Source organism: Sciurus vulgaris (genome assembly GCF_902686455.1).
Source record: "Sciurus vulgaris genome assembly, chromosome: 15".
Classification (NCBI taxonomy): Eukaryota; Metazoa; Chordata; class Mammalia; order Rodentia; family Sciuridae; genus Sciurus; species Sciurus vulgaris.
The window spans coordinates 55,925,455-55,950,071 of record NC_136476.1 but is presented as its reverse complement, the minus strand read 5'-3'; the positions used below and the strand labels follow the sequence as shown (position 1 = coordinate 55,950,071).

Below are 24,617 nucleotides of genomic sequence, written 5' to 3'. Positions count from 1 at the left end.
CTTAAAACTTAAGTTCTTGCATTGGTACATGAATAGTAGTAACAACATAGGGCCTTGAATTAAATCACCTCTCTTTCCAGAGAGTACCTTGGGACCACTCACTGCTGCATTCTATAGGACTTTTCTCTAGAGGTGATTTCTTTCAAATAAAATCTATCTTTAAACCCATCTAAAGATTTTGTAGTACTAAAACAACCAAAGAATGGTGGTGCCCTGCCCTGTATTGAGGGCAGGAGTCCTACCCCAGGTTCTGTTGTCCCATGACCAGTGAAGTATTTCAGAGAACATGGAAAGCATCTAAAGACCTGTTGGCCTAGTCTCATTCACAACGTGTTTACTTAGCCAAACAGGAGGGTCTGTTTGCCCTCATGCTCTCCTAAAGTGAAAGCCACGTATATGTACTTGCTTTTCTTGTCTACCAAAGATGAGAGCCCAGATGTGAATATCCATTCATTTATTCAGCAGATACATATTGAATACCCACTGTGTGGCAGGTACTACTCTAGGCTCTGGGGATACGTTAGTAAACAAAGCAGACACATGCTTGCCTTGGTACTTGGATTCCAATGGGTGTATTTGCAATGGTGGCTTTCTCCTAACTTCCCCTAGCCATGCAGAGATGACACATGCATTCCCTACCCTAGGTGATCTCTGTGCTTTAGGTTTTGGGTAATGTCTCCTCAGCAGTTTTTTGTTATTGTTGTTGTTGTTTTTTTAAAGTCTGTTTTTGGTGTTCTTTATTCCCTTTTTATCAACATGAAGAAACTGAAAAATGGAAATGCTTTTTATATTGATTGTATTGGTTACATACACATCAAAACTGGTCAAATTGCATACTTCAACTATGGAAAAAACTTAAAGTTCCGAGAAGTCAGTTAACTCAGAGTTCATGGCAAGTAAGCTGAAGAGCTAAATCTTAATCTGTTGACTCCATTATACTACCTGGGTTTAGGTCAAGCTCAGAAGTCACTTGTTTGGCCCTTGGATGAGTGGCGCTCTACAGCAAATGGACTTTCCAGAAGTTTTATTCACATTCTCTTACTCAGCACGCATGATCTAAATAGCTTACCTATACTACAGGCTGTGCCATTTTATGGAAACAGGGGTACCTTTGTTCAGTGACACTTCAGTGTCCACAGAAGCTCTCTGCTTATGCTGTTGAACTCTTTGATGTACAAGAGCCTTTTGTTCTGTCCTGGAAAGGTAACTGGAGAACCTGCTCTGTTCCCTGTTTTTCACCATCTTGTTTCTCAGATTCGAATTGCTACTGAAGGAATCAACGGGACAGTTGGTGGAAGCAAATTGGCCACCAGACTCTATGTAGAAGCCATGCTTTCTTGTCCGTTATTTAAGGATTATCTTTGTAAGGAAGATTTTAAGGTAAGAGAAATCGAAAATGAAATGGATCTAGCACAGTATACTTCTGTATCAATGTAGGTTTTTGAAGAAGAGACCAATATAGAGAAATAAACAGTGCCAGAAAAATACTCTTTCCCCTTTAAGTTATAAGACACTGCAATAGAAGGAGAATGCCTATCTGTTCTTCCATTGAGTTATCATGTGACCTTGAGCCATTTGGTGCCCTATTTAGATCTTAGTCTCCCATCCTACACAATGATGATGTTACTGTTACACAATTTGACTGTAAAATGTGGATGTGTTCATTCCTTTGAGGGACTACCAGACTGTTTCAGCAGTGATTTTACTATGTTTTTAGTAAATCTGGAATTAAGATTAACACTTCATACCATACAGGAGAATAAAGCTATTTTTTGAGTGATTTTATGCTTCATCACAATAAATGATAAGATGATGGGAAATGCCTTGGGAAGTTTTCATGCTAGTGACAACAGGGAAAGAAGTCATTGCTCCAGACCAGAAACTGGGGTGTAGTCACACATTGGAATTGTTCAGTGGTGCTTCAGTTTTATAGTTAGATGCCCATAGCCATAGAAACATAATATTCCTGCACATGGAGATATGCAATAACCGTTTATTAATATGTTGAATTATCTGGAACATTCTGGGCCCTAACTCTATGCCTATTGTGGTTTCCTAATCTTTGTTTTAGTTTGAGGTTTCTTAAGACTTCAACAAATCATAATATTTACACTTGGTACTTAGACCTGGTAATAGTACTGGAAGACTGTATTCTTTTTTGTTTTCCATTGGCTAGACCAGCAGAGGAGGAGCTCACTGTTTTCCAGAATTGCGTGTTGGTGTATTTGAAGAAATCGTACCCATGGGGATCAGCCCCAATAAGATCTCCTACAAGAAGCCTGGTATGCTTATTTTTAAAAGAAGAGTTATGCTTTTTGTCATAGGAACAAAATTTAATAGGAAAGTTAGACTCTAATCAGCAAGTCTTGATGAATATTAATATTCTCTTGAAAACAGTTGTGAGTTAGCTCACACCTGGTTCTCTCTGTGGTGCTTATGGGAACACACCCCTTAGAATTACTTGTCTTATTACTCTTGGTAATGATTTAGCCATGATGTTGTTTTCTATCTTCAAAGACAGCAATTTTGGAAGAGTGTAATTATTACTTGTAAATAGTTTACCAGTAGAATAGAACACCCAGTCTTTTTGCCACAGAAACCCAATGACTTTCAATCCCAAAGCAGTTTACAGTGCTTTAGAATGTTCTTTTCTCCCTTCCTTGAGTTCACTATAGATGGTTGAAAGATACTTATTTGGAGATTTTTTAAAATTTATTTTGTTTTACTTTTTATCATGAAAATTTCCAGACATTGAAGAGTAGAGAAAATAGTACAGCAAACTTCCATGTACTTACCACACAGCTTTGGCAATTACTAATTCATAGCCAGCTTCCTTCTATACCCCAGCTCCCCTCCCATCCTGGATCATTTTGAAGGGACTCCTAATGCCATATCATAAATACTTTAATAGATGTCTCTAAAAGACAAAGTTAAAAAAAAAAAAAATGGTAAAACTGTTATCACACCTAAAACATTTTAGTGGTAATTTCTTAATATTTCAAATACCTAATTAGTCAGTTTCCAGTTACATCATTATTTTTACATTTCTATTAGGATTCAAATAAGAGCCAGTCATTGTGATTTATCAGTATGCCTCTTTAAGTGTCTTTTAATCTATAAATTCACCTCCATCTTTTTTCCCCCTTTACAGTTAGCTTTTTGAAGGAATAGATTATTTGGCCTATAGTTTCTCACCCAGATAATTTTAATTGCATCCTCATGGAAGTTCCTCTGTTCCCTGTATTTCCTACAAATTGGTAATTAGATTTACAGTGGTACTAATGGAATTATGTAAGCACATAATTTTTCATTTTGTGATAACCTCATGTAAAAAGTTAAAAAAGTAACATTAATTTAAATAATGTTGTATTTTATTACTGTGTATATCCAAAACATTATGATTTCAACTTTAGCTCTTTGGTGTTCCCCCCTCCCCCAATACTAAGTCCTTGAAATCCAGTACGTATGTTACACTTCCTAGCACATCTTAAACCACATTTCAAGTGCTTGTCAGCCTCAGGTGGTTCCAAGTGCTTGTAGCCTCGGTGGCTACCATGTTAACTCAGGACCAGAGAAGATCAGATTCAGTTTTCTACTTTTTCCCTTTCTTTTCTTTCCCCATCCTATAAGACTACTCCATAAATAGTATTACCTTCTTTCATTGGGAATTGCAAAGGACACTTGACACTAAGGTGTTCATTTTTTAATATGCACATATTTAAATGAAGTGTTAAGGCAGAAGGAAATGTAGGAGTAAGATACCCAAATCTGGGAGAAGAAGACTCCTGCATGAGGAGATAAGAGCCAAACAGGGTTGTGTCTTGTGTCTACTTGGTGTCCCCATCTTAAGAGAAGGCAGCGTGCCAACAACAGCTCTTAGGAGTGGGCTCATGCAGTGCCATGCTGCTTCCATTTGAACTAAGTTGTTCACAGGTATCTTTGGAACATGTCTGTCCAGGTTACTCTCCAGTCAGGCATTCTCAGGGTCAGTAATGCAACAGCAATAATTGCAACAAGGAACAGGTTTGGTTCCATGTGATTCCTTGCAGGACAAAGTCTTAGCCAATTTCCACACTCCTCATCACATTTTTTAATATCCCTTTTTACCCCACTCTTTTGGTATCCTTGCAGTTATATGACATTGACTTAAATACTATCTGGCGTGGTTACATTCTTCCTATAATCCTAGCTTAGACAGATAGGAACACGGACTCCTTGGCTGTGCTATGGGGCCTCTCCAGGATACACAGTATTGTCAAGTGCTTATTGGGCAGAGTGCGGCTTCTTTGGTGCTATAAAACTCTATCATGAGTGGTGGTAATAAAGTCACCAGAATCCCTGCATGAGTCATAGTCACCCTACAATACCAAATTCACCAAAATTTCCTCACCATCTACTCTGATGTCTGGATCCCTGAGGATACAGGAATATTTCTGTCCTATAGTTAAGAAGCAAAGGTTCTTTCCTGTAGTCCCCTTTTTTAAAAATACTTTTGTCCTCTCTCTCTCGTCTTTTAGCTTTCCTATCCATTTCTCTCTTGCCTTTCTTTTCTCATCTGTCATTCCTTTTATCAGCTCCTCCCACCCCTTTCTCTTTTACTCATGTACACAAAGTTAGATACATTCTTCTTACCCTTTTGCATTTTTAAAAGACATATTCTAACTTTATTTCAAAACTTTATTGTTTTCAGTAGACTAAGCCAAAGTTCTTGTCCTTGAACTTGGATTCAGCCTTGATATATAACTGGTTGAAGCCTGCAGTCAAGCACATACATTATGGAGCTCCTTCATGCAGAGTGACAATAGAACAGTGGCCATTTCCTGACCCACTCGTGAGCATACAATGAACCAGCCAACCCAAAGAGATCCCAGTTATATGAGTTTTATCACTGGGGTTAGACCAAGTATGAGGATGCAAATTTTCTTCAGTTAATTATTTCTAAACTACCAGCTCTCTGTAGTTCTTATCTTAGGAGGAGGAAGACCAAAGGTCTTACTGAGTTATTTTATCATTATCGTGATTATCAAAAATTATTTGGAGTCCATTGTCATTATGGGGAAAAGAGGTTTGGGTGGAAAGAAACAAAGCCAACATGCAATTCAGGTTAGGCCAGTTGTGATTACGTGGGTTTTTTTGTTGTTTTAACATAATTTTTTGGTTTGGTTTTAGGAATCCATTTATCCCCAGGTGAATTTCACAAAGAAGTAGAAAAGTTTTTATCTCAGGCAGATCAAAAACAAAGTGATACTATTCTACTGGACTGCAGAAACTTCTATGAAAGCAAAATAGTAAGTAACAACCAGAATTGGATTTGGTGAATGGTACGTCTCCCACTTCCCGTGGCATGGCATATTTCCCCAGGGGAACCAGTGACCACATGGATCAACTTCCATTACTAGCAGCTGCAAAGAAAACTCAAGCCTTTGCACTCAGGATCTGGTGAAACTATCTACCTAAAGCTGACTTTGGATAGCTTCTCCAGAGTGCCCTGGGGACTCTGTAGGAAGGTCACCTAGAGTCTGTCACCTTGTTTCTAGTTCCAGGTCTTGAGGTTAAAAGGTCAGAGTATGGAAGGAGAAGAGCAACTGGCAAATGCTCTTTGCAGGGTTGGAATTGTTGACATGGAGAACCTTTGTTCCTACCAGGTATGTTTTTCTGATCATTTTCCTTCTGCTGTTTTACATTGTAGGGTCGATTCCAGGGCTGCTTAGCCCCAGACATCAGGAAATTCAGTTATTTTCCCAGCTATGTTGACAAAAATCTAGAACTCTTCAGAGAGAAGAGGGTGCTGATGTACTGCACTGGGGGCATCCGTTGTGAGCGTGGCTCCGCCTACCTGAAGGCCAAGGTGAGCCACCACCCTGGAGGTGCTGCAGGCATGGAGGTGAAGAAGTCTCTACCAGCAGCCCATGTGGAGCTTTCCACCTGCTTCCCCATCCTCTCCCACCCTCCAGCCAGCCAGAGGATTTATTTTTCCCTCATATGGGTCCAGCATAGAGTTTCTAAGTGTAAAATCTGAGGTTCTTAAATCTCAAGATGAGAAAAACACTTAACAGTCTTAGAAACTCATCAAGTACAAAAGAGAAGGCATAGTTCAACATCTCCACTTTCCTAATCCTTTTGCTTGATCCTGAGAAGAGCAAATTCAGTAATATCACATGCCCCAGCAGATGTCTTCCTATATTTAGGGGGTAGCAAAAATAGTTGGGCTTCCCAGGATCTTAGAGGGTGAAGGCGCCGACTGCTGTCATCACCCATCCCCCATTCCCCCTTCCCCCAGGAGGCAAAGTCTGGCCAGTTGGTTTCCTGACCCTCTGGTTAGCAATTCCCCTGTGTCCTGCAGGGGGAGCAAGGAGCTCTGGCTGATAGCAGAGACAGGGAATCCTCCACTTGGACACTCACTACTGCTCTGTGGAGCTTCTTCTAGGTCTCTGCTTGTTTCTTCAGATTTCCTTTTGTTTTTCTATACCCAGGGAGTGTGTAAGGAGGTGTTCCAGCTCAAGGGTGGTATCCACAAGTACCTGGAAGAGTTTCCCAATGGTTTTTATAAGGGGAAGTTGTTTGTTTTTGATGAACGTTATGCCCTGTGCTACAACAGTGACGTGTTATCAGGTAGGTCGGCACAGGTCTGGAGCCCACACGTGTGCACATTACCAGTTCACTATTCTAGAATTGCTATGCAGGGAAGGCAGGCCAATTCTAATTACCTGAAAAGGCCCAGAGATAAGCAAGGTGAGAGACTTGAGGAAGACTGGTGTTATCAGTGGTGACAGGAAGTCATCAGAGAAAAACAGGCTGAGAAAGAAGATAATGTGCTGTCTAGGAATCAGGTAGTCATGTATTCTGGTAGCAGCCAGAGAGACTTATTCCTGGGGGAGAAGGGTATACACTGCTGAAGTTGAATGTAGACGTGGAGTCATTTGAATGCCCATGTATTATCCCCACTGGAAAAGTGAATGATCTAAGGGAAAAGGTGATTTAATAAGGACTGGTTGGCCAGCTTTGGGAGTAGCTAATGAGAAAGAGAAGTGTTGTGGCCTGTTTTTCTGGATGGGATAAACAGAATGGGTCAGTAAGTGCTAGAATCAGAAAGGCAATTTCCAACAACAACCCCTCCTCAAAACTCCAAAAAAGTAAGGGGGCAGCATTTTCTTTGTTGAAAATAAGAGATGTACTATTTAGAAACCTTCCTTGGCCCCGCAGGATGTATTAGATACGGGTGAGCTCAGAGTTATATTTAGGAACTGGAGAAATACGTGTCTGTGTGTGTGTATAACAAGGGCTTTTCTGTCTAAACCTAGAATGTTCATACTGTGGAGCCCGGTGGGACCAGTATAAACTCTGCTCCACTCCCCAGTGCCGCCAGCTTGTTTTGACCTGTCCTGCGTGTCAAGGACAAGGATTCACAGCCTGTTGTGTCACATGTCAAGACAAAGGGGATAGACAGGCCTCAGGCCCTACACAGGACAGTTTTAAAGAGGAATGTGAGTGCACAGCCCGACGGCCACGCATCCCGAGGGAACCTTCACAGCATGCGCAGCTCTCTGTGAGCCCCGCACCACAGCCCAGTGTTGGACAGGATGGGCCTTTTTTTGTGTAAGTGGCGCCTTTAGCATTCCCCAAGCCTTCTCAGAGTCAGTGGGCGCCATGTATGAGAGAACGTCAAGACTGCAGAAAAGGAAATCAGGAACTTTGTTGTTGGTCATTGCCATCATGGCAAACTGGTCACCATGTTGACCACGTACACTTCACAGGGGGAGGGGAGAGTGAGTCAAGTTTTGATCAATTACTGAAGCATTCTAATTCAGAAGATGACAGAGCATGGTAAACTCTATGGGATCCCAAAGCTTTTGAGGGATAGGGTCTTGAGCCTGGTGATTGTGTCACTCATGTCTTCTCTCTGCCGTGCCACAGACTATTAGTAGTCATTGCCCTTGCTAGCAAACCTGTCCATCCTGGTGCAAATCCGTGAATTGTGGCCCTCAATATGGATTCCTAAACCAGGCCACTTAGGTCATCTGCCACTTTCTCCTTCCCCTGCCTCTGTCTCTTCTCTGACTGCCTGAGAAGCTCTGTATACTGGGATTTGGCCCACCTCCTGCTTTTGTAAAATTTAGTGGAAAGACCTACTCATTTCTTCCCATAGGATGTGTGGCACAATTGAGTAGTTTCAGCAGAGACCATGTGGCCCACACAGTCTAAAATACTTACTGCCTGGCCCTTTACAGGAAAGTTTACCATCTCTTGGTCTAGAGCAGCAGCTCGTCTGATAGAGATGCCCTTAAAGATGTGGCCCACCTTCATATTTTACTGCTTTGGTTTCTGTAAGAGATTTCTCCCTCATAGGCCTGTTTCCTCCAACACTTACTCTTCTAGCTTGTAGGCATTCTCTGAGAGATCCAGATAAGCTCAGCGGCACTGTACTTTCTTAAGATCATTTGGCAGTACCACTGTGGCTGTCCAGCCTTCTGGTCAGCATGCCAGGCACTTGTCCCTGTCACATGGGTCCCAAGAAACACAGAGCCACACATTGACCAACAGATTTAATATTATGTTGCAGTTTCCAGTGATGCAGAATGCAGCTGCAGTTGTGTTTCAAGGAGAAGCCGAGTGGGGATGGCCATCCCTGCAGCATGGTGCCGCTCCTGGGCCCATTCGCAGCCCCAGTAGACACTCTTCATAGTGGTGAGGCCCTGGCTCCACCGCTAGTTACCCTGTACTGTCCACATCATTACAGTTTAGTGCAGATTTTTCCTTCTTCATCAGAAGCCTCCTAGTCTGTGTTCATTAGCTTGTCCTTTATCACAAGATTTGCTGAATCCCTAATGAAAATCACTCCCCAAAGCAACAAACAAAAATACAAGTTTAACTGGCACTGTGGTATGTTAAAAGGCACAAGGGCACTGTGGCTTAACCTTTTTGCCAACTCCCAAAGATGCCATGTTGTTAAAAAAGAGGGGTGGGGTCCAGTAGAAATACCAAGGTTATATTTTAAGAATCATCATCTTTGCATAGGTTGGCCAGAATTTCCCAGTTCTTTAATATCTAGGTTTTCTGCACTGTTGTCCTTCAGAGGCTTCATTTCCATGCATGAGAGCAGCAGTGATTTGTCTAATAAGTGATGAGACAGGTAGTTTAAGTCTGTAAGCTTGGCCATGATAAATGTCATATCCACAGTAGACTGGAAAGTCACCCCTGTAGCATTTGGCCTCACATGAGCCATTTGCCCACTATTCTGTATAGAAAGGTGTTTTCAAGTATTTAGCCATAAGTTTTCACATCTGTCATAAGGTTGGCCTTCGATGAGGAAAAACTTATTTCTGCTCCAGTATTCAATTGTACACTACATCTCAAATGTTCCTAAGTAACTCAGGAATATGTTTGTTGCCCAGGAGGGTTTTTGAAGCTTGAAATTTCACCATTGCCCCCCCCCCCCCATATCCAGCAAAAGGAATTTAGTGTTTTTTTGATTCCTGGCGGAGCTCTGTGACTTCAGTCTATATTTCTTAAGGGGAATATTGTGGCTCTGATCCAGTAATCAATTTGGCAACTTTAATCTTGAGGTTTTTAAATTTTAAAGGAGAGTTAATAGTGTTTATCTGTTCTTTTTGCTAAATAGCTAAGTTGAAATTTGTAATAAAGTATTTTCTAATACTTGCAAACCAGGTAGAAGAGTGCACTTTTTTGTTTATGGGTTCCACATTGAAAATGAACCTGAAATACCACACAGCAGGGCCACTGATCTGGGCTCCTCGGGGTTAAGTCACTGCCACTGTCACATCATCTACAGGAAGATCTGCCAATTTGAGGGCTTCTTAGTTTTTAAATAATAACCAGACTGAACTTCTGTGACTAAAGAAAAACTTCACATTAACCACATTTTATGAAATTTTCATCTACAACCACTAGTTAACCTAGAATCTTAGTGCATAAGGAACTGAAGCACAAAGTTTTGTGCCAGCATTTGCCTCCTGGGCTCCACTGCGGAGCACAGACTGTCAGTAGAACATGTCCAGTTCAAAGGCGCAGTCTTCACCTCCACACACTAGACACCACTGCGGCACTTGGGAATGATGGGCCCCGTCAAGTCTGCAAGCCTCCTCTTCCTCACTGGAAAGGAATGGAGAGAAGATGTAAGCTACTTGTACCTGTGCACCAGGGACCACTACTGTTGCTTCTGAGGCCTCTCACTTATTTTTTGTTTTAGCAAAATAAAGTCTGTTGTTTTTAGAGGGTAGTTGTTTGTGAGTTGTATAATGGTCCTCCAGACCTGTCTCTTGCCTGTGTAAACAGGTTTCCACCCTGAAGTTTACCTGCAGTATCTGTGTCCTTTATGTTTAACAGTGACATTTGCAACATTTTCCCAGGAGCATGACAATTTTTACTCAAACACTGTTCCCATGACAAAATACTTTAAATGCCATAAAGGAAAACACTGCTAGCCTGGGGCTTGCAGGCTAGAGACATTAGCTTAGAGAATGGTGGGTTGAGCGGGGAAAAAGGGGTTACTGTTTTGTACCAAGGGAGAATGTTGATGTATAGTGTTGGCAAATGAAGACCAAACAGCAAACAAGATCAGCCACAAGAGAAAGAAAGGTCAGAAGTTTGTAGACTTGTAGGTGGCAGTCAAGGGGCCTGCTGATATGGCAGGAAGCTGTTGCCCAAGGGGAAAACTTAAATGTTTTCCCAAGCTGAGATGGTAGATGTGTGTCCACCACATTGGGGCATACAAATTGCAAAAGACCAAATTGGCTTGTTTATGACCCTGAGTGTTTAAAGCAGACACACAAGAAGGTTTGTTGTTCAAGACCTGGAGTAGAGGGGAAGCTCTCAGGAATACAGGTGCTCGGTGTGGAGCCTAGAATTCAGACTGTGTCTGAGCCCCTACCCACTCCCCTTCACCCCAGGTCAAAAGATTTAGCAATACAAGTCAGGATGCAAGGTCTCCCAGGGAAAGGACTGCATTGGACCCAATTCCCGAAGGTGATCGGTGTCTTGATAGCTTAGGGATAGATGTAGGGGAACAAAGGCAAAACCTAAAAAGAAGAAAGTTGTCCAAAGTAAAGAGTGTCCATGAACCAGCCTCTGAAGCATCACCACATTAGCTAGCAGCTCACCCAGCAGGGCTGTCCTGGGGGCTCACACCTCACACCTGGTGGGAGCCCACCCAGCAGTCTCGCGGTGTTCATGCCATTCTCATTTTACAGCTGGGGAAAGTGCAGCAGAGGGGGCATGTTTGTGGCTCGTGACTCGTCTCGAGTCTGTCCAACACTCCCTCAGTACAACTCGGCCTCATCAACGTAGAGCTTACGTAGCCCTGTCGCACCTGATTCTCATGAGGAGGACTAACTCCCTTCCCCTGGAGAAGAGCAGAGCTGTTCCCTCGAGCCACTGGGAGAGCCTGGACCAAAACCAGCCCTTTGCCCATGGCTGGTACAAAAAGGGACCTGCGTACTTTGTTCTATGACTTGCCCTCATGGGTTCTGGGCATAGACCTGGAGCACTGGAGAAATACCTGTTTACTCAGGTATCACCGTTTCCCACTGTAATGATGAGGCCAAGAGAGGGGAGTAACTTGCCCTAAGTTACAGTGATCAGTAACAGCTGGGGGTGGAAGCCAGGTCTCCCGCCATCCTCTAATTCAGTCTTGTGATTTTCTTTTAATTCCTCCTTACCTGTGACTCCTGTCATCACAGCAGTCAGAATCACTGATTGTCAGATCCAGAAGTGAGTTCAAGTTGCCAGGAATACCCCCACCCTCTATGCCAAACTCCCACTTCTGGCCAATTGAACTTGCCAATCGTGACATTGATGTCTTTGGGAAGTGCTTTCTATTCATTTATATAATTCAGTGAAGTTTACTGAATGTTCCTATGTGCCAAACACAGGAATCGGAGTGGATGATACAGTGTAACAGGCCAAAATATAACAGGAACCGAAGTCTCCCTCCTAGATGGCTGGGAGATGTGAAAGACTTCAATGAAGTGCTCAGATCTTCCCAGGATGGGCAGTAACAGGACAGCTGAGTCATAAAGGATGAAATGGTGGAGGACCGGAAACGGGGTGGCATTAGGAGTAATGACCCTCTACAGGTAACCTTGCTTCCGAGTCACTTGAGGGCACAATGGAATGGTGCTACTTAGCACGGAAAGAGGATGGCTCGGCATGATGTCATGCGTCTGGCAGGACCTCATCAAGCAAGGCGGAGGCCTCCTGATGGGACCTGATGTGAGTGGCAGAACAGAGGCTCTGGAGACAGGCTGCTGGTTCCAATCCAGGTCTGCCCATGAACCATGGGACACTCTACGTCTGCAGACCTGTTTGCTTATTACAAAATCAGGGATGATGATAATAGCATGTGTGTGGGGAGGGGTGACATAATTTGTAAGATGGAAAGTGTTCCGAACAGCACCTGACAGTAAGTGCCAAGTGAGGGCTGCGGGAGCCACTGGAAGGAGCCGAGCCTGGGGAACAGCGGGAGCCCAGCAAGGCTTCGAAGCAGAAGGGTGGGTGGCAAGTTTTGAGATGAGAGCCACCCGCGGGAGCTGGAGGCTGAGGAAGTTGCCAGAACCCAAGCTAATGTGATGGGGCTTCACAGCGTTGGGGGCAGCAAGGAGATGACTGGTTGGCAGTCATCTGAGGCCCAGGTTTCTGAGGTGGGTGATTGTGGGGGAAGTAGTACCCCTTTCCGAGGTGGTTGTGGGGGATATGAAGAAACTGATTTGGGATTCAGCAATCCCACTTCTGGGTCTTTACCCAGAAGATTTTTAATCAGTTTGTCAAAAAGCTGTCTGCATGCCCATGTTCCCTGTGAAACCACTCCTAATTGCCACATACAGAATCATCTTAAAAGTGCATCATCAACTGATGAAAGATGAAGAAAATGTGGGACACACACACAAAATAGGGTTTAGCCTTTATAAAGATGAAATTCTGCCATTTGCTATGCATGCATGGAATTTGAGCATGTTACACTAAGTGAAATAAGCCAGGCACAGAAAGATAAATCCCATATGTTCTCACATATATGTAGAATCTAAAACAGTTGAACTCAGAAGCAGAGAGTAGAATGATGGTCACAAAAGCTGGAAGGTAGCAGGAAGGACGGGGGCTGATGGCCAAAGGGCCTGGAGGCTCCAGAGGAATTGAACTTTTTTTTTGTTTGAGACCTATTACACAACTTGGTGAAGATAGTTTTCATATTGTATTGTGCCCTTCAAAATTGCTAAGATCATGAATTTCAAATGTTTCTCATCACAAAAAATGGTAAGTATGAGAGGCGACAGATGTCATTATTCCACTTTGTAGTCATAAATCATCACATCTTTTTGTACCCCATAATTATATACAATTATACATTGTTAAGTTATAATAAAACTTAAAAAAATGGTTTGAGGTGCTTGTTAGTGCACTGTTTGGGGTGCTTGTTAGTAAGGGCTTCCTTCAAAATCTTTGTCACCTGCACCTCAGAGTATTAATCTCTAGGATATACAAAGAACTCAAGAGCCTTAACACCAAAAAAACAACCAACCCAATGAATAAGTGGACAAAGGAACAGAACAGGTACTTCACAGAAGAAGAAATATGAATGGTCAACAAATAAATGAAAAAAGTGTTGAACATCTCTAGCAATTAGAGAAATGCAGATCAAAACTACACTAAGGTGTCTTCTCATTCCAGTCAGAATGGCAATTATCAAGAATACAAGTAACTAAATGTTGGTGAGGATTTTGGGGGAAAAGGTACACTTTTATACATTGCTAGTGGGACTGCAAATTGGTACAACCACTCAGGAAAGCAGTGTGGAGATTCCTCAGAAAACTTGGAATGGAACCATCATTTGACCCAGTCATCCCACTCCTTGGCATATACCCAAAAGACTTAAAATCAGCATACTATAGTGACAGGGCCACATCAATGTTTATAGCAACTCAATTCACAATAGCTAAGCTGTAGAACCAACCTAGGTGTCCTTCAACAGATGAATGGATAAAGAAAATGTGGTACATATACACAATGGAATATTACTCAGCCATAAGAAAGAGTGAAATTATGGCATTTGCAGGTAAATGAATGGAAGTGGAGACTATCATGCTAAGTGAAATAAGCCAGTCCCCCAAAACCAAAGGCTGATTGTTCTGATATGCAGATGCCGACTCACAATAGGCAGGGGTGGGGTGGGGTGATGGAGGGGGAACAGGAATGGGGAAGACAGTAGAATGCATTGGACATGGCTTTCCTATGTTCATATATGAATATACAACCAGTGTAACTCCTCATCAAGTACAACCACAAGAATGTTAAGTTATCCTCCATAAATGTATGATATTCCTATATAACTAAAAAGAACAAATAAAAAGTAAAGGGCTTCCTTCAGAATGCAGCAGACGAACAGCTTTCCTGGGAAGGATGTTTTGCTCTTTAACGTGTTATTCCCTCTCACCACTGCCTTAACTTGGAGGCTGCAATTCAGATTCTGTTAAGCGGAGAGCGCTCAGTGGCAGGTTTAGAGGACCTGAGGTCCACACTTGCCTGGCCTTAGCTATAAGTAGTGTGGAGACAGGAGTCATCCGAGGCTCTGCTGTGGGAAGCACAGGTCTGCAGCTCAGCTGCTGCCTGACACCCTGCACCCTCCTGTCTTGCACTTACATACTGCTGAGAGCTCAGCACGCGGTGGGGAAGGACCAAAGGTGCACCTCCTGAGTCCCAGGCAAGCCACCTGTCTGCAGTGGCACTGAATATCCCCCCAGGGAGGAGTCCCCTACCTCACAGGCAAGTGGGAAGGACCCATGAGGGGCCTGTTCACTCTCTGCTGCAGCTGTGCTGGGCACCAGAGCCCTAAGGACAACAGGAGGCTTTTGTGGTAAAAGTACCCCGTCGGAAGAGGTGGAAGCCTGGCTGCTCCATGGCAGTGTTGAGAACAAGAGGGCGGACGTTGTTGGGAAGATGGGATTCTCCTGTGCAGGCAGGAGCCGAGGCACCGTCAGAATCAGAAGCATTTCTCTTACAAAAATTGGCAAATGGGCACAAATTTGCTTTTAAAACTAGAAATTTGGACGTCGCCAACTGGCGCTCAGGCCCGTAATCACTGAGATGATAGGAAACCCCAAGGGAGCAGCAGCACACAGCTCCCACTCCACCTGCTTTCATCACCAACAGCCTGAGCATGGTGCTCAAGACCGTGAGCCCGGCCTCCCCACGGTGCCCAGCCCCGTTCCTGTGAGCACTTCACAGTTTGCTCATGCTGTTCCCCATGCTTGAACACTCTTCCCTTCCTTCTCCTTGAACAATTTTCCCGTCTAGGTCTAACTCCCTGTAATGGTTCCTCCCATGCCTTTAGATCTTCCTGTCTCTGCACCCTGTAGACGGACTCCCAACCTATGTCCCCCAGTAGGCAGCCCCAACACTCCCCAGAGCCCTGCAGGGATGCCTCTGACCTCCCCATCAACCTAGCTCTTCCTTTCAAGGCTGGCTAAAGACTACCTATCTACCCCATCAGGATGCTTTGCTTAACTGGCTTCTGGCCTCACTTTGGACAGTTTGTAGGCATTCTTCTTTTTTCTTTTTTTTTTTTTTTTTTTTGGGCAGTGCTGGGGATATTTGAACCCAGGGCCTTGTGCTTGCAAGGCAAGCACTCTACCAACTGAGCTATATCCCCAACCCTAGTTTGTAGGCATTCTTGATTTTTAGTCATGCTTTTGAGTCTTTTTTTCCCCCAAAAGGTTGTAAAACTTCTTGAATCAGAGAACTAACCTTTCTCCTGCCCTTATATCACCTGGCACAGTGCTGGGCATACCAGAGTCATCACAGGTGACCTCCCTGAGCCAAGGCCTCCATCCCCATCTACCAGAGGCTTCAGGTCTCCAGAAGGCGGAGGACTGAGCCCTAAGCCCCGTCAGGCTCCAGCATTCTAGATCAGAGTGGCCCTGAGAGGCCTTGCAATGAGAGTTGGGCCTGAGTTGGGACTTTTGGACTCAGGATTGGGAGCACATTCTCAAAGTCCTTTGTCCAGCTTCTAGATGATTCTGATAACCCCCTGCAGCACCCCTTACCTCTGATCATCAGAAAGCTAGATCTCTAGATCATCACACTGTGGAAGACAGAAGCTGAGTTAACCCAGAAATAGGCATCAGTGGGCATAGAAGAAGCTTCATCTTTAGCTGGGAGGGGAAATGCAAGATAATTGCTATCAGAACAAGATTGGAAGCTTTTAAGTGCCAAGTCTGCAGCCAGATCGTGGCCCTACAGGGCCTTCAACTATTCAGTTTAATTGTCAACTCTGTGATATGATAATAATAATTATGATGCTTGGTTGTGTTTGTTTAATTTAATTTCAAACACAGACACCTCAGATAAACTAAGACACCAAACCTTACACTTGGTGTAAGATGAATGTAAATGTAACTTGATGTGTCTTTTTCATGTTGTGATTTTGTGAAATTTGGGGCCAAATATGACGATCAGTTCTGTTAACAGTGCGGACCCACAGCTGGTTTTGTATTTTTCCCTCTTATTTTCCTGCAGCCTTGTCAGTCATCTTCCCTTTATCATACACCATATTGAGGATTTTTAGCAGCCAGCAGGAACATACATAATAAATAAATACAATTGGCCGCTGAAAGGAAGTGAATGCTCCATCTAGCTTTTCATTCATTCAGCTTGTGTATCTATTCATGTCTTTTGATGTGTATCTATTTGATGCTCATCATCAAGAAAGAGTGTGACATTTCTTTATTTTTCTTTATGGAAAAAAAAGCACCCCAATTTATGCCTTTAACTGAAATTAGACGACTGTAAGCCGCTTTTACTTCACTGGTATTCTTAACTTTTCCTTCAAAGCAATGTGAAGTCTCCTAGGCTCAGGGTTTTGGTAGTAGTGTTAGTTGGATGCTTTGGAATTTGGGACAAAGCCAGACAATATGATCTGGAGAAGACTCCAGGAGTCCACAGAACGGGTATTCAGAGAAGAAAAGACCCGTGCTGTGCCTGGGTCCCCCAAACTTCACTGCCTCCAGCCAGCATGCTGATATGTGCGGGGGCTCAGCCCATGCTGAGCTGCGCGGTGGGGAGAAGGGACTTGGCCCTGGCTCCTGAAGCCAGAGGACTCCATCTAGGGGAGGAGAGGAGCAAACCCAGAAAAGAGGAAGAAGGAAATGATGGCCTTTGCAGGTAAACGGATGGAACTAGAGAATATCATGCTAAGTGAAATAAGCCAATCCCCAAAACCAAAGGTCGAATGTTTTCTCTGATAAGTGGATGCTGATCCATAGCGGGGCGGTGGGGGTGGGCAGGGAAGAGTGAAGGAACTCTGGAATGTGCAGAGGGGAGTGAGGGGAGGGGTGGGGCGGTGGGGACGGGAAGATGGTAGAATGAGACCCACTTTACTACCCCGCATACATGTATGACATTTCTAAGTAAACATTTCTAAGTAAAAATTTTAAAAAATGAAAGAAAGACAAGAGGAAGATGTGACCAACATGAGAAGAGGAGAGCTCCAGAAGACTCTCAGAGGGGTCGGCAGGATTTTCCCTAACTATGCAGCACAGACAGAGGGAAGGACCGGCAGAAAGCGGATGTCCACTCACCAAGGTCATTGTTGTTCATCATGGCGTTGGATGCCCGCAGCCGGGGCCCCTGCTGGGTAAAGTGGTATCCGAACTTGAGAAGCGTTGCATTTTTTTCCAACATGCTCACGATCTCCATTTCTACTTTGTTGCCCAGGGGCTGGCTCTTTGATCAAAAAGAGAACAATAGTCACCACTCATTCCTTGTGTAGAGAAGCCATCTCTGCCTAAGCCACCTCTGCAGGCAGAAGCCTTGAGTGCTGGGTGGGATTTTAGCCCCCTCCTCAAGAGCAAGGGAATGGAGGGTAGGGGAGTCGAATGATGGTCTGGGCAGGAGCATGTGGCTGGGATCAACCCAGGTCTGCCGGGTGCCAAGAGCAGCTTTCCCACTGCCCCAGGGCGGCCTCTCTCTGAGCAGGTGTCCAGGTAACAGCTGCTCCTTGGAGGAATGTTTGCACCTGCAGAGCATCTCCTCCCAAACAGATGTTTAGAATCCTACTAATTAAATCAAGGTCTCAAGGTCTCTGGGAGTGGGACTCTGGAAGCTGTGGTTCTTAAAACTCCCAGGTGATTCCAATGTGCAGGCAAGTTGGATAACCAGGAACTTGGACAAGTCTCTTCAACTTACGAATGAAGAATTTGAGGCCTAGGATTTGCCCAACATCACACAGCAAGGAAAGTGGGAATGGCAGAGGAGTTGGGTTTTTTAAAAAATACACACAAAATTAGTGCTAACAAATGAGTTCTGCAAGATTGGGGGATATGAGAACAATATGCAAAAGTCCGTTTTTTTTTTTTTATACACTAGTACTAAGCATTATAAAAATGATTAATTTCACTTACAATAATTTCAAAAAGAATAAAGCACTTAGGAATACATTTAACAAAAGAAATAAAGGCCTGTACACCTTTCAGTGTACAAAATTACATTTAATGGCATTAAAGAAAACCTTTAAAAATGTGAAAACATCCTATATTCATAAATTCAGAAGATTTAATATTGTTTGGAGTCAGTGCAATCCTTATCAAAATTACAGCTTTTTTTTTTTTTTTGTAAGAATGGAGAAGTTGATCCTAAAATTTGCATGAAAATGCAGGGGGGCCAAGAACAGCCCACACCACACAATCTTGAATTAGAAGAACAAGGTTGAAGGACTTACACTCCCCGATTTCAGAATTACTACAAAGTGGCCATAATGAAGACTTTGTGGCATTGCCATAAGGTAGACATATAGATGAGTGGAATAGAATTGAGAGTCCAGAAATAAATTCATACATTTTTTTCAAAAAGGGCACCAAGAGCTGGGCGCAATGGCGCATGTCTATAATCCCAGTGGCTCGGGAGGCTGAGACAGGAGGATTTCGAGTTCAAAGCCAGCCTCAGCAAAAGCAAGGTGCTAAGCAACTCAGTGAGACCCTGTCTCTCAATAAAATACAAAACAGGGCTGAGGATGTGTCTCAGTGGTTGAGTGCCCCCGAGTTCAATCCCCAGTATCCCCGCAAAATAAAAAAGGGCCAAGACAATTAAATGAAACAACAATCTTTGCAAGAAGTACTGTACAGACACATGTAAAAGAATGAATTTAGACCCACATTGTACCTAGAAAATTAAAATGGATCAAAGACCCAAATATAAGAACTAAAGTTATAAAATTCTAGGAAAAAAATAGAGGTGTATAATTTTGGGTGATGATTTTTTAAAAATATATGACTCCAAAACCCAAAATAAAAAATTTAGGTGAATTGGACTTCATCAACATTTAAAACCTGTGTTTCGAAAGCTACTCTCAATAAAGTGAAAAGGTAACATCCAGAATGGGAAAATTTTTTTGTACACCATGTCCGGTAAGGAGGAACACCCAGAATATATAAAAGAACTGGTAGAATTGCTAAAAGTGGCAAAATATTTAAATAGACTTATCCCTAAAGAGGATGAACAAGTGTCTAACAAGTATTTGAAAAGACGCTTGTCATCAATCATTCAGAAAATCCTATCAAAACCATAATGAGATTCCACCTTAAACACACTAAGATGACTATAATAAAAAGAAAGACAATTACAAGTGTCAGCAAGTGTTGGGGGCTATGCCATGTGGACTACGCCAAGATGGCACGTGGCAGCCAGCCAGAAGTTGTTTTGATCACATTGGTGGTGAGGAGGTTGATTAACATAAGCACACCCAGGTGATTTATCATTGGCCGTATTCAATTAAGTCCACGCACACAACGGGTGCACAGGTGTTCCTGAGTGCTCCTGATCGCGCCTACTCGTTTTTTGACCTTTACCGTGATTGGACAGCTAGCTCCTCACCTAATCTTCACATAATTGGCCTCAGCCCTACCCTGCACCTCCTGGAGGGGATATAAGCCAGCTCTCCTCCAGCGCTGGTGTTCCGGGTTCCTGAATCATCAATAAACTGCTTCAAATTCAAGAGTCTCATTGCCCGTTTGTCTCCTGCACCAAATTGACTCCACTGGATGGCGTCAAGCAAGGACATGGAAAAAGTGGGATCCTCATATACTACTGATGTAGCTGCTTTGGAAAATAGTTTGGTAGTTTCCCAAAAAGATAAAAGTGAAGTTACTATATGACCCAGTAATTCTACTCCTAGGTGGAAAAGAAATATACAAAAACATGCACAAGAATGCTTACAACAGTATTATTTATAATAGCCCAAAGTGCAAACAACCCAAATATCCATCAACTCATAAGTAGATAAACAAACTGTGGTAGATTTATACAGTGGAATATTATTCAGCCATAAAAAGGAATGAAGTACCGTTACACACTACAACGTGAACAAACCTTGGAAACCTGGTAAATGGAAGAAGCCAGACACAAAGCTCACATATCATGTGATTCCATTCATATGAAAAATCCAGAACAGGTAAATTCATAGGATTAGAAAAGAGGTGAGAGGTTGCTAGGAGCTGGAGGAGGGGAGACTGGGGAGTAAAAGCTGATGGGTGTAGTTTTTTTTTTTTTTTTGAGTGATAAAAATGTTTTAGAACTAGATAATAGTAATAGGTGCACAGCTTTGTGAATATACTATAAACCATGAACTGTACTCTTAAAAAGGATGAGTTGTGTGTATATGAAATGTCAATTTTAAAAAAACCCAACAGTAAAAAACATTCAATTAGAAAATGAGGACAAGATATGAAGAGACATTTCACAGAAAAGGACACACAATGCCAATAATCACATGGCGAGATGTTCAATATCATTAACTATTGTAGAAATACAAATCAAAACCACATACTTTCAGGAATTACTAAAATAAAAAATAGTGACAGCATCAAATGTAGGCAAGGATACAGAGAACTTGGTCATTCATGTGGTACTGGTAGATATGAGACAAGGGCAGTCACTTTGGACAAAAGTTGGCAAAAAATTAAATATGCATTTGCCATATGACACAAGAATTGGACCCCTGGGCATTTAGCTCAGTGATATAAAAATGGTTTTTTTCTTTTTCTTTTTAACATAAAATCTGTACACAAATGTTTAAAGAAGCTTTATTTGTAAGAGACAAACTTGGAAACAACCCAAACGTCCTTCAGTTTGGAGAGTGAGTGGTCAAACAAACTATGGTGTATCTGTACCATGGAATACTACTCAACAGTTAAAAGGAGCAACCTATCAATGCATGCATGAATGAACCTCCACAGAATGATGCCAAATGGGAAAAAAGCCAGTCTCAAGTGGTACATAGCCAATCCGTATGGTTTCATTTACACAACATTCTTGAAATGACAAAAACATTAAAATGGAAAACAGGTTAGCAGCTGCCTGGGGTTCGGAGTAAGAGGAGGAGACCGGTGCATTTAGCTCTCAAAGGGCAGCACGAGGGGTCCAGTGGTGATGGAATCGCTCCTGTACCTTGGCTGTGTCAGTGCTGCTGGTGGTGACACAAAACCACAGTTCCCTCTGGGGCGAGCTGGGCCACAGCACACGGGATCTCTTTCTCCATGTCTTATGACTACATGCTAATCTACAATGATCTCAACACTAAAAAGTAACTTACAAACCAGGCTGACTGAGGGTTACAAGTAAATGGGTCCCTTAGGCTTCACGGAATCACACGGTGAAGGAGCACAGCAGACACGAGCTCTTCTCTTCTAACAAAGGGTGGTCCGCAGGTGGCAATGAACCAGACGCGTGAACCAGAACAGAAGCCAGCTAAGATGGGAGACTGGATGAGGAATGAGCCGTTCTAGAGATTTCTGCTGGTAGGTCTGCATCGGCCTAGCAGGTGCTGTCTAGTGGCGAGGCTCAGGGTCCTGTCCGAAGGCTTCAATAAAGGCGGGCCAAAATGTTGCAGGAAAACAAAAAACAAATCCAGGCCTAGAAGGCAAACAGAAAGGCGCAACCACCCGCGGTGGCTCAGTGTTCCAGAGCTTCTCGAGTTCCTGGCCTGGCCTTGCGTCTGACTCACGTGACCTGAGAGATTTCCCTCGATAACCCTGCAGGGTAAAGCGCCCGCTCCTCAGGCTTGCACAGTTCACTTCCTGCCTCCTGCTCTCTCTTCTTCCTCGCTCACCTCTTGGCCTCGGTGGCCTGCCCCAGGGTGCCTGGTGCAGGAGAGCTAAGGGCTCCCCCACTCCACAGGGATGTCCTCGCCCTCCTCTATCTCCCTGTTGGTGAACCCTCATGTCTTAAATCCGCTTAAGTCCCCCTCCCTCCTGAGACCTTCCTGATCTGGACCCCTGGAAACGGTCCATTTCTGTTCCACATGCAAGGGGCACACCAGACATCCCTCTCTACACCTAGTACGATCCATCCGCCTTATTTGGGTCACCTGCTTCCATATGTGTTCTCTAACCAGAACTGTGCTGTCCTGTGTGGTAGTTACTTGCTACATGTCACTCTTTAAATAATTGAATTAAAATCTAAAATCCAGTTTCAGAGTTGCACTGGCCGCATTGTAAGTGCTCAATGGCTAGAGTCTAGTGGCAACCACACTGGCCAGCACAGATAGAGAACATTTCTGTCATTACTGTGCTACTCTGGACAGGGGTCTCCCAGACAGCACGGAGCACCCAATGGAACTGAACCAGAACACACTTAGCAACACAGAAGCCCAGCATGCAAAGGAACAGACAAGTGCGATCTGCAGTTGAACCCTTGCCAGAGATCTCCTGAGTATCCTGAATCCACTAGAGCTGGTCTGCATTCAGGGTGGCTGGGGAAGCTGATCACCACAGGCAGAGGGATGCTGGTGAAATTCCACCAGCCTGCCTGGCACAGCTCCTGGGAATACTGGGAAGAGCTTGGGACTGTCCTTGGAGGACTCAGCACAAGGACTGGGCCCTGGCTGGTGTGGCCTGGTAGATGGTACAGCGACCATCTGAGGTCCTAAGAAGGAACTGGCAGCTCCTGCCCAAACCATCTAGCAGTAAGACTGGCCTGTCCTTGAGGTCACTTGCTGGGAAAATGCTGCTGGAACTTAGGATGGGCTAGTCTCAGCCCTGAGTGAAGGGGTAGCAGGGACTGCAAGGGCTGTCTCTGCAAAGCTCTCCCTTCATGCAGCTCCGTCCCAGCACACAAAGCGACTCATTCTCCATGTTAGAGATGAATGAACTGAGCCTGTGACGAAACAGAGCTAGGCTGTGCTCCCTCCGTGTATGAAAGCCAGACCCAAGGTTCAACCTTGACTTGGGGGTGGAAGACTGCAGAGAATCCTCCCGGGCCCAGATTCTCAAAGTAGTGTCCAGTGTATGTAAACTATCTGGGTGTGTCAGAGGTTACAGAATTTCATTAGATGATCACGGTCAATCTTCCTGGAGTGTTAATCTTGGACTGACTTTTTTTCTTTCTTTCTTCCTTCCCTTTTTTTTTTTTCTTTTTCCTTTTTTTCTTTATTTTTTGGAGCTGGAGAATGAACCAAGGACCTTGCCCCAGTCCCCAAAACATTATTTTTGCATTAAGAAATAAAACAGAAAATGTGCATACCTCTTAGAATAAGCGACAAGATTTTAAAGAAGCTTCCTTTTGCTTCTTTCTCAGACCCCAGGGACTCTGCCACCGGAAGGACCCATTCATGTCATCAGCTCTCTGGCTTATTTTTCAAATAACATTATTTAGTGATTGCTGTGTGTCAAACAATGTCACAAGCACTTAGGAAAAATGAGCTATTTTCTCCTCCCTATCAACCTAGAGGTACCTACTTATCACAATTTTCATTTTACAGAAAAGAAAAGTGACCTACAGATGTATTAAGAATTTTTCCCGGAATCACGGACCAGGTCCGCTGCAGAAGGAGCTGAACAGGCCGGTTTGCTCTGAGTCTGTGCCTGTGGTCGCTTTGGGCCTCAGAAAGCTCAGAAGGCAGAAGGACTGACTGAGAAACCCCTGGCAGAAGGAGTCCGGCTCTGCGGGCAGAACTGCCATCCACCCATTGCCGGTGTCCACACACTGAAGGAGCAGCCTGGCAAGGGAGCAGGCTGCCTGTCCCTGGAGGTGTGCAAGTAGAAGGCAGCCACCTCTGTTAAACCTCCATAGAAAGGTCATGAAGGGGAAGGCTCAGGCTTCATGACCTTGCGTCTCTGAGGCCCACGTCCTGAGGGTCTGTGCATAGCTTGCTGGGATGGCTTAAAGAATCAGGAGGGTGACCTTGACTGTGGGGAAAGGCATTACGGAGCACCTCGGGAGAGCCCAAGGGCTGGTCTGACAGGTCAGGCCACAGGCTGGGCAGCAGGGCCGTAGGGAGAAACCCTCACCTCCCTTCGGGTTGGCTTGAGAGTTCAGTCACTTGTGAAGAAATGTAATCTCATTAAAAGCTCAAGGGATTCTGCAGCCGATGGAGTGAAATGAGTCCCCGTCACCCCACCCCTCCCAGCCCTGCCCGCTTTCCACAGACGCACCCTCCATGGCAGTGGGTGGGCCGGGGGAATGGAGGCAGAACAGGTGGGTCGAGTTTTGTTTCCGTGGCCTTTTTCCCCTTTCAATGGATTCACCGTTGTTCTGCGACTTGTCCGTTTCCTTCAGACTCGGTGGAGCTCCAGGTCCGTACACAGTCACCTGCCCAGTCCTCTCGCGGCCTCCAGGGA

At 44.1% G+C, this 24,617-nt stretch overlaps 2 protein-coding genes across 5 annotated transcripts in view; one reads left to right on the top strand and one right to left on the bottom strand.

The window, feature by feature from the left end:
- The window catches only part of TSTD2 (thiosulfate sulfurtransferase like domain containing 2), a 28,351-nt gene extending 19,053 nt beyond the window's left edge, over window positions 1-9,298 (top strand). For 3 of the 4 annotated variants that reach the window (XM_079113311.1, XM_079113313.1, XM_079113312.1), the window contains exons 5-10: window positions 1,255-1,380; window positions 2,177-2,282; window positions 5,170-5,288; window positions 5,690-5,848; window positions 6,474-6,612; window positions 7,302-9,298. In XM_079113311.1, coding sequence (XP_078969437.1) covers window positions 1,255-1,380; window positions 2,177-2,282; window positions 5,170-5,288; window positions 5,690-5,848; window positions 6,474-6,612; window positions 7,302-7,600 — 948 coding nt within the window. In that variant the 3' untranslated portion in view covers window positions 7,601-9,298. The remainder of the gene's footprint in view (window positions 1-1,254; window positions 1,381-2,176; window positions 2,283-5,169; window positions 5,289-5,689; window positions 5,849-6,473; window positions 6,613-7,301) is intronic. The other variant, XM_079113314.1, reaches the window with a different exon arrangement.
- Window positions 9,299-9,693: 395 nt separating this feature from the next.
- The window catches only part of TMOD1 (tropomodulin 1), a 77,708-nt gene continuing 62,784 nt past the window's right edge, over window positions 9,694-24,617 (bottom strand). Inside the window, exons 9-10 of the mRNA XM_079113316.1 lie at window positions 17,586-17,730; window positions 9,694-10,110 (exon numbers count right to left, since the gene is read on the bottom strand). Coding sequence (XP_078969442.1) covers window positions 10,046-10,110; window positions 17,586-17,730 — 210 coding nt within the window. The 3' untranslated portion in view covers window positions 9,694-10,045. The remainder of the gene's footprint in view (window positions 10,111-17,585; window positions 17,731-24,617) is intronic.